The sequence below is a fragment of the Xiphophorus maculatus genome, chromosome 16 (assembly GCF_002775205.1).
Source record: "Xiphophorus maculatus strain JP 163 A chromosome 16, X_maculatus-5.0-male, whole genome shotgun sequence".
Classification (NCBI taxonomy): Eukaryota; Metazoa; Chordata; class Actinopteri; order Cyprinodontiformes; family Poeciliidae; genus Xiphophorus; species Xiphophorus maculatus.
In genome coordinates this window covers 14676497-14689016 of record NC_036458.1, presented here as the reverse complement: position 1 = coordinate 14689016, position 12520 = coordinate 14676497, and the positions used below count along the sequence as shown (strand labels likewise).

Here is a 12520-nt window from a genome sequence, read left to right as displayed (position 1 = left end):
TGAAATCGTAGTGATGCTGTGGTAGTCATGTGCAGTCATCTGCACATTTAATACAGACCATGTGTCAATTCATACTTGCCAGGTTATGTTTTGTACCAATTTTGACAACTGGTGATTTAACTTAGATTTTTATAGTCTAATCAGTCTACTGTATACAACAGCAACAATTACTTGCTGGCAGTAACTTAAGAGTGTTCACCTAAGATCAGCAGTCCCAATTTGTCTAATGTCTTCTAAAAATAATTAGAGCCCAAATCAATTAGAATCAAAGTACGTAAAATACAAGTGTTCAGAAAATATGCCACTGAATTGAGTTACAGGTTAGATTTGAGAATTTATCTCAAATAAAATACTTAACTACAAAGTAAGTTAAGTACTTTGCATGTACCTAAAATATAACAAGTTTTAGGTACATGACTCAGTTATTATCAAGCTTCTATAGGGTTATGATTTGATGATTGTCAATGTGGTGGAAATAAGGTCTTAATTAAACTATTCTGAATCATTTATGATGGTGTTTATTTAATGATATGGAAACAAGATGTTCATAAACTATGTCATAAGTGTCTTTTTTTGTCTGAACAAAGATTTAAAAAAAAATTGTATTCTAACCTTACACTGCCAAATGTATTCACTAACTTCCCACTATACACAAATTGAGTGACAACATGTTTTTTATTCATCCTTTATTGCCTTAGTGGTTTAAACTTCCCAGCAAAACCTTTCCAAAAAATTAGGAATGTGTTTATGGGAATTTTTGACCATTCTCCAAGAATAGCATTTTATAGGTCAGACACTGATTTTGGACAAGAAAACCTGACTTTTAATCTCCACTCCAAATTGTCTTTAAGGTTTTCACTCATGTCAGGACTGTGCGCAGGCCAGTCAAGTTTCTCCAAACCAATCTTTCTCATCCGAATCTACATCAACCTTGCTTTATGCAGTCGTGTGTTGCCATGTAAGAAAAGAAAGGGGTGACTTTCAAACTCTTTCCACAAAGTTGAGAGAATGAAATTCTCCAAATTGTTTTGGTATGTTAAAGCAACTAAATGTATTCTCTGGAACCAAGGTGCCTTACCTCCAGAAGAATTACCACACACAAAGTAACCCCACACACAACAAACTTTATAAGGCAGTCGTTCAATTATTCCCAACTGCATCCATTTTGTTATATTACACCAACATTGACTATGGTTTATCAGGTACTAAGAATATGTTGTTACTCAATTTACTGTACAGGTTTCATCCCATTTATTTATCCCATAACCCATTTGTTCAAAAGTCTTTGTAGAAGCAATCTGCATATACAGATTCTTGATTTTATCCACATGCATCTATTTATGTTACTGGAACACCTGAATTCAATCATTTGGATGGGTGAGTGAATACCTTTGGCTATACAGTGTACCTCAGTTAGTAACCAGTCCGTGCAAAAACTGTGTTCATTAAACCATGTTAAAACTGTCCAATGGTTGTGTTATCTTAAGTTATAGAAAGTAAATTCAGTTAAGTAGACCAAGTACATAATGTGTGTTAAGTTGTTTTTAGGACATGTTTCTATGTATGAATAAAAATATGAGTTATGGTGTTTTCTTCAGTTTGATAAGAACTTGCATATATATTAGCTTCTAATAACAAAAGCTAAATCTCTATGGCTGCATTCACACTGCAGGTTGAAGTAACCCAATTCCGATTTTTTTTATGTAATGCGACCTGTATCTGATCTTTTCATGACAGTCTGAACAGCACAGGTGGGATTCTTTTTGAATGCAACCCAGGCCACTTGCATATCCGATACGCATCCGATTCAAATGCAACCTAACGTTCAGGTCACATTCATCCAAACTGAATGTCACTGATACTGGACACAGTATCTCACTGTTCTGCGCCCTGATATACGTAAAGTGGGATGTATAACAACAACCACGACGGACTATAGTTTGTACGCTCTGCTTTAGAATGTCAATGTGTTACTGTCTACAGGTTTTAAATAAACCACCATTTGATTTGTGTTAAAGATTCTAACAAAAAAAAAAAACAATCAGTTGATCATAAGCAAAGCACTATATTCACTGAAATTATAAAAATAAATCTTTTGAAAAATCATTGTCTTCCCATTTCTTAAAAATCCCTTAAGTACAGATATACAAGTGCCTGATTTGGAACAATAATGTCCTGAAAATAGAATGTGGTAACATTTTGTAAAGAAAACTTTTAATTAATTCTTATTCATAGCCACCCCACTGGATGGACGTTTGGTTTGTCAACACCTACAATAGGATTATAAGAGAAAAAAAAAGTCACCAACACCTTCATGTCTTTTTAGTTTTCTGAAAAGAAAAGTAAAATGTAAAGGTAAACGCCTAATTTCCACAAAAACAAGTAACCAGAGGTCCTCCTATAAAAAGTTTTTTTATTGCATTTTCATGCTGCACTTTACTCCAAGATCACAGCACAACTCAGGAGAAAACAAGTAAAACTGGTTTGCTGGCACATCAACAGATCCCATTTAACAAAGGACTATTAAGGGTTTCTGAATACAGGAAGCATTTTTTGTAAGTAAAGCTACTACTAAGTAGTTGCTATGGTAACTCAATGTAGCTTGTTACCCAAGTTTCATGTTTCATGAAACGGAAATCTGAAAAAAGGAAAAGAAATCAACCACGCCTCTCATAGATTCAAATCAACGAGGGACCTAAAGAAGCAGACTACTGCAAAGGTAAGCTCGCCTAATTTCTGATTTTAGAAAGACAGCGAGTTACTCTCAACTGCAATAGAAATCTAGAAATACAAACATTCTAGAGATAAGAAAAAAGATTTGGACACAAGCTGTTGTCTTAGGTTTTATATTGCAACTAATGATGCACATTCTTCCTTTTCGAAACTTCCTGTTTTTATGTAGCCACATTTGTGTACAAAAATACTTTCAAGTAGCAAAATCGATCAATTTGGTAATTCTTAACTTATGTTTAGAAATGTCTTTTTACTTCTGCGGTTCAATTTAAAGTTTTAATTTTGCTGGTGTTAAAAGAGCAAGTTTGTAAATTATTCCAATCAGATGTGCATTTCAATAACGAATAAATTGGGGATATTTGGAGAGACTTTTGCCACATTTAGTGTTTTTTCATGTTATCACCTTTTTATATATTTTTCCCTTGTGAACAAAGTTGTGGCATATTGTCCACCCAAAAATAATCATTAGATTAAATCTCTCTGCCATCGTCAGTACGGTGACCCAGAAATGCTTTATCACTGTGGCTTTTATTACTTACTAATCATTAAACTGAAAGTTAAACCTGTTTAGCCATTTATGCAATCATAGTCAAAAGGCGGTACCACCCTCTTTCAGTTGTTGGAGTTTAATGAATAAATCTTCACATAAGTGTTCAAAACCAAATATCCTAACTAAACATTGTTCAGGTCAGAATAAAAAAAGTTTGTGAAATTTAAGCAAAACTAAATAACAAAAAGTCATAAAATGTGTAAGAGACATTTTACACACATGTGGTTTGACATAAACATGCATAAAGGGGTTAAGTTTTTTTTAAGTGAACTTGCAGGTAGGAAGTCTTGATATAAATAAAAGATCAAATGTCATGCATGAGTCTATCAAGTATCGAGCATTCACAGACTGAACACTGAAAGCTCTAAAATGTCTTCACAGGAATTGAACATGTCAAGAAAATTCATCTTCTGTGTAGCTGCGTGCTTTATTCTGACCTCGGTGTATGCTGCACGGAGAAGTCTGAACTCCATCACTGATCTGATTGACTGCCACCTTTCTGAGCACACAAACATTTTAGAGCTGCTACACTGGTTTGCCCATGAAGTCGACATTGATCACCACATCCGCCTTACCTTTGACCCTGCCTCTGATTATGGCTCACATCATTATGGAAATTTTGAAGACATGCTAGATCAACTGCCTTGGGGGTATCAATACTATACAATTGGTAATCTTTATGAAGACGATTCCGACTCGCTTCCATCCTATGTAAGAAATCCCCACAGGAGGAATATTGATGACAACAACAAAGCTCGGATCATAATCAGAGTGGAAGAAGGACACTCGGGACCTCGCCCTGGACAGATAATAGACCAGGTGTACATCACTCAGCACTTTGATACATCTGACGAAGGAACAAATTATGATCCAGATCATACATACAGAATCACACCCAGCCTTTTACACGCAATAAGACGGAGAAACATTACTGAAATTCAACAACTTGCCAGAAGGTCCTATAGAGAGAATGCTTCTGCCCGTCCACAAGGACATCCCACTTCATATAGCCAACAAGCTCGATATAAGCCAAGTGCAAAAAACAATGATGACTTCCTGATGAAATTCTGCTTTGCCATTTTTGTGATCATTATTTTTGCTTTGTTCGCATGTCTTCAGAACAACTTCAAATAAGACAATATTTCCAGACACTCAGCAGAACTGTAAATGGGATGTTTTGCAAAGGGAAAAAAGGCAGAAAATCCTAAATCCAAATAAAGAAAAGTGTGTGTATATGTGTCATTTTTAGAATTTGGCTGCAGAACTATATTTATGATAAAGGAATCAGTGCAAATTTTATATAAATGTGCTGTAAATGTAATTACTAGCTTTTAAAGAATTTGTGTGAAATGTTGCAATATGTTGCGCAATTTAAAATTTCCGCTTTCATATTTTGCACAATAGTTTCAGAGGCTCTTCTCTTAAGAATTTGTATGAGGATTTGCAAACCTGTATTAAAATTATTTTTTAAATCTGAAGAAATCACTACGACTTTCTGGATTTTACTACATTTTTCAAGGCAGTTAAGGTAATGAGATACAACCAGTAAGGCAAGACTAATCAAGCCACTGAATATGTTTACCTTCTGCAGTAAATTCCCAGAAGAGTAATACTGGTTGGAACACCACCTGGATCATAACGAGAGACTATTCAAAATATAACAACTTTGTTTGTTTCCAAAAAAATAACAAAATCAGAATGGAGAAAATATTCCAGGAAAACAACTTGTACAACAAGAAGCTTGATATAAGTTGTATATTTTGTATAAGAGGTATTTTATGACAAGCTTAGCGTATCCATGATCATGTTCTACATAACATGAAAAAATAGAGTTGGTGGTGATGTTAAGAATGCAACATACAAACTAATTACATCCAGTTTTACAAGATTTAAGAAACTCTCCTGCACAACTTTGCAAAGTAAATACTATTACTTAAGTACTTGCCTAAGTTTTATATGAAAGTTTTTACAATTTTCTATTCCTGACAAATTCAACAGTTGACTAAAGGTATCCAAGAAAAGTAAATGTTAATCTTTATAGGGCACCAGAGCTTACATGAGGACAGATTACATTAATAATATAGACAGCAATATGATTAAACACTTACTCAAATTCTGACACTTACTGTGCAATTTGTTATTTGGAAAGATTTGGTTAAATTTTTTTCCAAAGCAGAATCACATCTTATGCATTTAAACATATTTTTTACCTCGTTTTTTATTCAAAAACACAAATGAGGATCAGCTGTTTGTGCTGCAAGCAAATATGAAATGGTGTTTATATGGTGTTTGCAGCTGAGTAAGCTGTAAGGTGAGTAAGGTGTGCTCACTAACAATGCATGTGTGTAAAATCAGCATTTATAAATGAAGGCAGTGATATTACGACATTGTTTAGAAGGGATAATAATAAAGTTATTTTTAGAAGTTAAAAATTCCTCTGCATGGCAATCGTCTACCGCAACTCAAAACAGAACAGAGGGAGGATCAGAGATTTACAATAAAAGCAATTTGTACTAGTGGTGTAATAACATACGTAGGTAGTCCTCTGGCTATTTTTTAAAAGAACTGTATAAGAACTGCCTCAGGTATCAACCACTGGTTCCCAATTGGATATAATTATATAAAAATATATTCTGTCTATTATGGACAATAAACAGCACCCTCTCCACCACATAGTGGACAGACAGCGGAGCACCTTCTCACATAGACTGCTCCAGCTCCGCTGTCATAGGGACAGATACAGGAAATCCTTCCTGCCACATGCCATCTCACTGTACAATAAAAGCTAAGTCATTGTTCTGCACTAATCAGTCCAATTTTGCACAACTGCACTGTGGCACACTTGCTGTACATATATTTACATATACATACTGTATCTGCATTGTTTGAATCTTTGCAAGGACTGCTCTAAGCTGCTTTTATATTGACAGCATGTTAGATTTTATTTTTATTTTGTCTACAATTGCTACTCTGGTGGTTGTTGTGTGTCTTGTCTCTATGCTGCTGTAACGGCGAAATAATTTCCCTGCTGGGATGAATAAAGTAATTCTATTCTATTCTATTATTCTATAATGCAGTAGAAAACACTCACTGTCAGTTTTCTTTTGAATGACACAGTAACTTGGGGAGAGTAGCAAACGACTGCTCTCTGAAGTTTGGATCAGAAACAGACAATTTATACAGGTAAGATCTTCAATCACTCATTGAAATGCACAGATTAAATCTGAACACTGAGTGTGATGCAATATACATATCAATTGATAGTTCTGCTAACAACTGATAGCAGAACTATCAATTGATTGATTATTCATGTTTTCAAAAATCAAATCTATTAATCTTTATTTCAGTAAAGAAAGAAAAAGAAACGCATACGAAAAGGTAGTTTTCTTTATTTTATGATCAGTCCGACATCATCCGGCTGTACTTTGATCCATACTTTGATTATGGATTACATCGTTATAAAAATGACGAGAGAATATTAGATCAACGGCCTACAGGGTACCAATACTACACAGGTGGTAACATTAATTGAGACACATCAAGACCCCTACCAACTTATGGAGTTGACGCCCAGAGGGGGAGTACTGAATGGAACAAAGCTCAGATCATATTTCAAGTCAGAGAAGACAAACAATTGACCAAGTCTAAATCCTTCAGCATTATGACTTATCAGAACGTCATGGGTCAACTTATGACCCAAGACACACATACAGAGTCGCTACCAACCTTTTACAAAAACTCAGGAGACACCCCTTTAATGAAATCCAGAAACTTGCAAGAAGATTTCAAACAAGACAATCTGGAAACCAAGCAACTTCCATTTGCCAGGGATTTTCCTCCTCCAAACAGAACTTCACATGGCACACGAAACACTCACACATGCAGTACATGTCGTTGGATAGCCTGTGCTACAGTCTTCAGCAACATACTGCAAAATAAAAACTTATCTTTCAAAATAGAATGTCTACAAGTTATTTTATTTTTTAGCAGTGCTTATTTTTTTAAAACACTGCTAGATAAACATGAAGATACAGTTTAATCTGCAAAAAAGGAAAACAAAAAAGCAGATATTCTATTTTAAGAATAATTTTGTGGACTTTTAAGCTCATCTAGTTTTATTTGGTTTCGGTACAGTAGATGCTGACTTAGTGAATCAACAGCTATTCTGTATTTATGCATTCATGACACTGAACATGGTGTCATAAATGCATTGCCACAGTGAACTCCAAGGTCACTTTACACATATGGTTACGTTCCACACATTCAATAAGAATGAAACCTCAAGAAATTGTGTATTTATTTAAAAAAAAAAAAAAAAAAAAGATTTTTTACAGTAAGTAAAATCTTTCTGTACTGTACAGTGGCGAGCTGACAGGGCATAAAACATAAAAATAAATGTGAAGTCACTTGCTTCAAAATTGCTTCCCTTGGTCTCAAAATTCAGGGACAACTGATCAGGGATATTATGTGAAACAAAAAAACCACCTTGCAAGGTGTTTCAGCCTTACCCACATTAGGCTGACACATAATTTAATATTATTTAATAATACTAAATCTGTCACAAACTTGAGTTCTTTAAGTTTCATTTACCAGTAAAATGAAACAGCCCTAAAGAAAGACGGAGTGAACAGTCCCTCCCTCGCGCTGCAACCGAGCGCGAGGGAGCAAAAGATTTCTTTTGCTTTTTTGAGAAGTGATCCCACCCACTGAAACAAACTGCAATTCGTCCTTTCAGGATTGCCTTTGAAAGCATTAACCCAACCACAGCTCCCTCTCAAACACAGATCAGCGACCTGGCAGCACTTGACTTATGCAGGTAAGCTACTTTAATTAACATCTCAATGACGCATATTTGCATCATTGAGATGACTCATAAACATTTGTATTTATGAGTTTGTTTTCTTACTGCAACAAACTCATAAATACAAATATTCTAAACAAGAAAAGAGCAATGCTATTGTTTTCCCAGTGATTTATTACTAAACCATCAAATTTCATTACACTTCTTCCAAATTCTATAAAACCTCTATTAGCATGATGATAATGGAAAAAATTCGATGTAACTATGTGCTACTCTAGTATGGTGAGGATCACTGAGGATAAAAAAAGACATACAGAACAGTCAGGCAGCAATGCTCTACAATTACCAACATTTGCCCAGAAGAGCCTGACTACTCTAAGCAAATAACCCGAAAAATGATTTAGTTCATCAAACTAGATGAACAGGTTTGCTCTCGCTGTTTGACCACCCCTATGTGCTACTGGAGTGTAATATTTCACAGATGTAGTGCGGTTCGGGCTCCACCAGACAGTGGACTCTAACATTGAAAGTCTCCTTAAAGCTGCAGTATGTAACTTTTATTTTAAAAAAAGAAATTACAGATTTATTAAAACTTTAACTATGCCCTAAAATGAGTACAATAATTTGCGGAAAAATAATTTAGCTCCTCCCTGTTTTTGCCATGCAGATTTACACCTCTCGGTCAGAAACCAACGGAGGGGGACATAGCGCTGTCAATCATGCTTTAACAATATGCAAAAGAGCTTGCTCATGCACAAAAGCCATCCTCACAGGGAGTTTTTATTTAGTAACTTATGAAAGGTTATTTGAAAGCAACCTTCATTTTAGTTTGAATATTTTCTCTTTTACTAGATATTGTTTGATATACGCAATGTTATGAGATTTATTTTACTTTCTGTATAATTTGTGCTGCTGAGAACTTTACTGTTTTCAATCTGTTAAATATTATATGGCAGGTTTTTCAGTTGTTCTTTGGACTGAATATCTGCTGCATTGTGTCTGCAATTTTTTGTATGTTTCTGTATAAATTGAGGAGATTTTAATGTTTCCTTTTCGCCAGATCACACAGCCAGTGGCTTATATACCTAAATCAAAAAATTATCAGCGATTATGTGAATGATATTTGCGATCAGCACTCATGGGTGATCTGTATCACTATTATCAGCATAAAACCTGATCAGAGCATCAACAAGCAAATATTACACTGCTTTGAGTTATTTACTTGGTGTGTCCTAAAAACAATGACTGCAGGAGTAATTCTTATCATGGATGAATAATAACAAATCTGAAATCTCTTCACAGAAACCGAAGATGTAAAAAAAAATACCAAGTCTTTGTGTAGCTCTGCTCCTGACCCTCACCTCGGCGCAAGCAGGACGACAAACTCTCAACACCATCAGTGACATAAGAAGTTGTGTTCCTCACCCCACCAACATTCTGGAGCTCCTTCACTGGTTTGCCAATATAGTCAGAATTGACCATTATGGTACCATGAGCGTGACGTTCAATCCAAACTCTGACTATGGTTCACATCATTACGGCAATTACGAAGGCATTTTGGATCAACCTTCTTGGGGGTACAGATACTTTACAGTTGGTAACATTCATCAAGACTCATCAATACAGCTCCCTTCTTATGTACAAAATGCCGAAACAGGAACCAATGGATGGAACAGAGCTCGCATCATATTTAGCGCCACACAATCCAGTGGGGTTTGGAATATACAAGAAATCTACATCACACAGCATAGTGGCACCAGTTATGATAGAAACCACACATACCAGATCACTACCAACCTTTTACAACAATTCAGAGGTCGGTCCAATTTGGAAATCCAACAGGGTGGCATTTATTCCCAGAGAAGAAATTTTGTTAACACATCTATTCATCAGCAACATTCCTACTCTAACCGGCACTACTACGTTCCTCAGTCTAATCCAACAACTGATGAAGATTACCTGCGGAAAGTGTGTATGGCTATAGTACTATGCATTTGTTTCTGTATTATCATTGTTTTCCTAAGTATTGCAGGTAAATAATACTTATTTACCCAGACACTGTTCAAACCAAACAGTAAATGTGATGCTTTTAAATATCAATGATAAAAATTGTCAAAATGTCTGGAAAACCAAATATCGGAAGTGACATGTCTGAGTATTGCTGAAATCCAACAACCTGTCAGAAGGTCCAGAGAGGGAATGCTTCTGCCCGTCCACAAGGATCTCCCATTCGATACGTCCAAGAAACTTGATATAACTCAAATACAAAACACAATGATGACGTCCTGATGAGATTCTGCTTTGCCATTCTTTTGATCTGTGTTATTTTTGTTTTGTCGTTCTTATAACTGTAAATAAAACAATATTTCTAGTCACTGAACAGAACTGTAAATATGATGTTTTCCCAATGGAAAAAAAATAATAGAAATTCCTAAATCGAAATAAAGAAAAGTGTGTATAATTGTGAATTTGCCTGAAAAACTATATTTGTGATAAAGAAATCAGTGGGAATTTTATATAAATGTGCTATAAATGTAATTAAAGCTGCAAGCAGCCTCGGGCGGCCCTCGCAGCAAGCGCCGCTCCGGCCTATTGGCCACCGTGGGGGTTCCAGCCACCGCAGAAGCTCTCGCACGATTTCCAGAGCCGCAGCCAACTCCCCACCGCAGAAGCTCTGCCGCAGTTTCCAGCACCGCCGCCCGCTAGCCGCCGCAGAAGCTGTCGCGCATTTTCCACGCCCGTCCACCGGGCGACACGCGTGAATGCGTTCGGCGGCGCTCCCCGACGACTGTCAAAAAATCTGGTGCAGATCGGTCGATGCATCGAGGAGATACAACCCATGTATTAACTTAGGGGGCGCAGTGGAGCCAAATTACATCTCAATCCCGTTGGGCTCTTTAGAGGTGAACAAAGGTCATACATATCCAGTTTGGAGCCAATCGGATGATCCATGCTTGAATTAGAGCCAAACGTATGAATATGGCGAGGGACTGATATTCGCCATTTGGCCACGCCCACACGGTTCAGCCAGCAGCGAGCAATGACAGAGCTCATCATCCGAATCATCTTGATTAGGTCAAGAGAGCCATAAACGGAGCTTTCCAAGGAAAAAAACGGCACTTCCGGTTCCGAGGGGGCGGGGCTTAGATGACGTCATAATGTGATGACGTAGGATCGACGGGCAAGCCTCCAGGATCACTCAGGCCAAGTTTGATGCAGCTCGGTCAAAATATGTGGAATGTAGAGGCAAACGTATACGAACGGCGTTGCCGCCATTGAAAACTCTTGGCACTTTAAAGCAAGCGAGACCAACTTCCTATCTGTCATCCAACACAGAATCACCTTGATTAGGTCAAGAGAGCCATAAACAGAGCTTTCCAAGGAAAAAAACGGCACTTCCGGTTCCGAGGGGGCGGGGCTTAGATGACGTCATAATGTGATGACGTAGGATTGACGGGCAAGCCTCCAGGATCACTCAGGCCAAGTTTGATGCAGCTCGGTCAAAATATGTGGAATGTAGAGGCAAACGTATACGAACGGCGTTGCCGCCATTGAAAACTGTTGGCACTTTAAAGCAAGCGAGACCAACTTCCTATCTGTCATCCAACACAGAATCACCTTGATTAGGTCAAGAGAGCCATAGATGAAAGTTTCCAAGGAAAAAAATAGCACTTCCTGTTCTGAGGGGGCGGGGCTTAGATGACGTCATAATCTGATGACATAGAATTTTCAGGTATCACACCAGCATCACTCAAGCCAAGTTTGGTGCAGCTCGGTCGAAACATGTGGAATCTAGAAGCAAACGTATGGCATCGGCGTTACAGGTCACTTCGCCACGCCGCCACGCCCAGCTGCTATCTCAAAGCCGGTCAGGGTTGGAATCCTCAACACACCAACATGTCTTCTGTGTCTGGACACAGTTTCATGTTGATTAGGTCAAAGGGCTAAGAGAGCGACCGCTCACAGTAAAACATGACACTTCCTGTTCTCAGGGGGCGTGGCTTAAGTGATGTCATCATTTCACCACAGGGTATTTTAGGACATCCGATGCCGATCAATCACTGAAAGTTTGGTCCCTCTATGTGTTTTTTTATAGGAAATATAAGAGTTTCGTGTTTCATGGCGAGTAGGTGAACTTTGACCCCTGCTAACCCCCCTTCAACATACTCCAAAACTCACCAATTTGATAACTTTAAATCAAACATGCCTTATGATCAGACTGACCGAGTTTGAAGTCGATCAATCGAAATCCCTAGGAGGAGTTCGATCAAATACGAAGGCTGTAAACGTCAAAATCGAGGAAAAAAATGGACGTTCAATACAAAATGGCCGACTTCCTGTGATAGTTGGCTAATAACATTAAATGTAAGTTCTGAGTCTTTTGGTGAGCTCTACAAGTGTACCAAATTTCATGTCTCTACGATGAAATACGTTCA

The 12520-nt window shown here is 37.3% G+C and overlaps 2 protein-coding genes across 5 annotated transcripts in view; one reads left to right on the top strand and one right to left on the bottom strand.

Moving 5' to 3' along the window:
• Positions 1–12520, bottom strand: part of LOC102219068 (septin-9-like) — a 98870-nt gene that overhangs the window by 36259 nt on the left and 50091 nt on the right. The window lies entirely within an intron of this gene.
• Positions 2648–5963, top strand: LOC106699847. The gene is made up of 2 exons (XM_014471506.2): positions 2648–2719; positions 3665–5963. Exon 2 carries the CDS (start codon positions 3674–3676, stop codon positions 4415–4417), a length of 744 nt encoding a protein of 247 aa, XP_014326992.1. The 5' UTR covers positions 2648–2719; positions 3665–3673; the 3' UTR covers positions 4418–5963.

Excerpts from the sequence above, each read along its gene's own strand:
- LOC106699847 (XM_014471506.2), top strand. The coding sequence starts at position 3,674 with ATGTCAAGAAAATTCATCTTCTGTGTAGCTGCGTGCTTTATTCTGACC.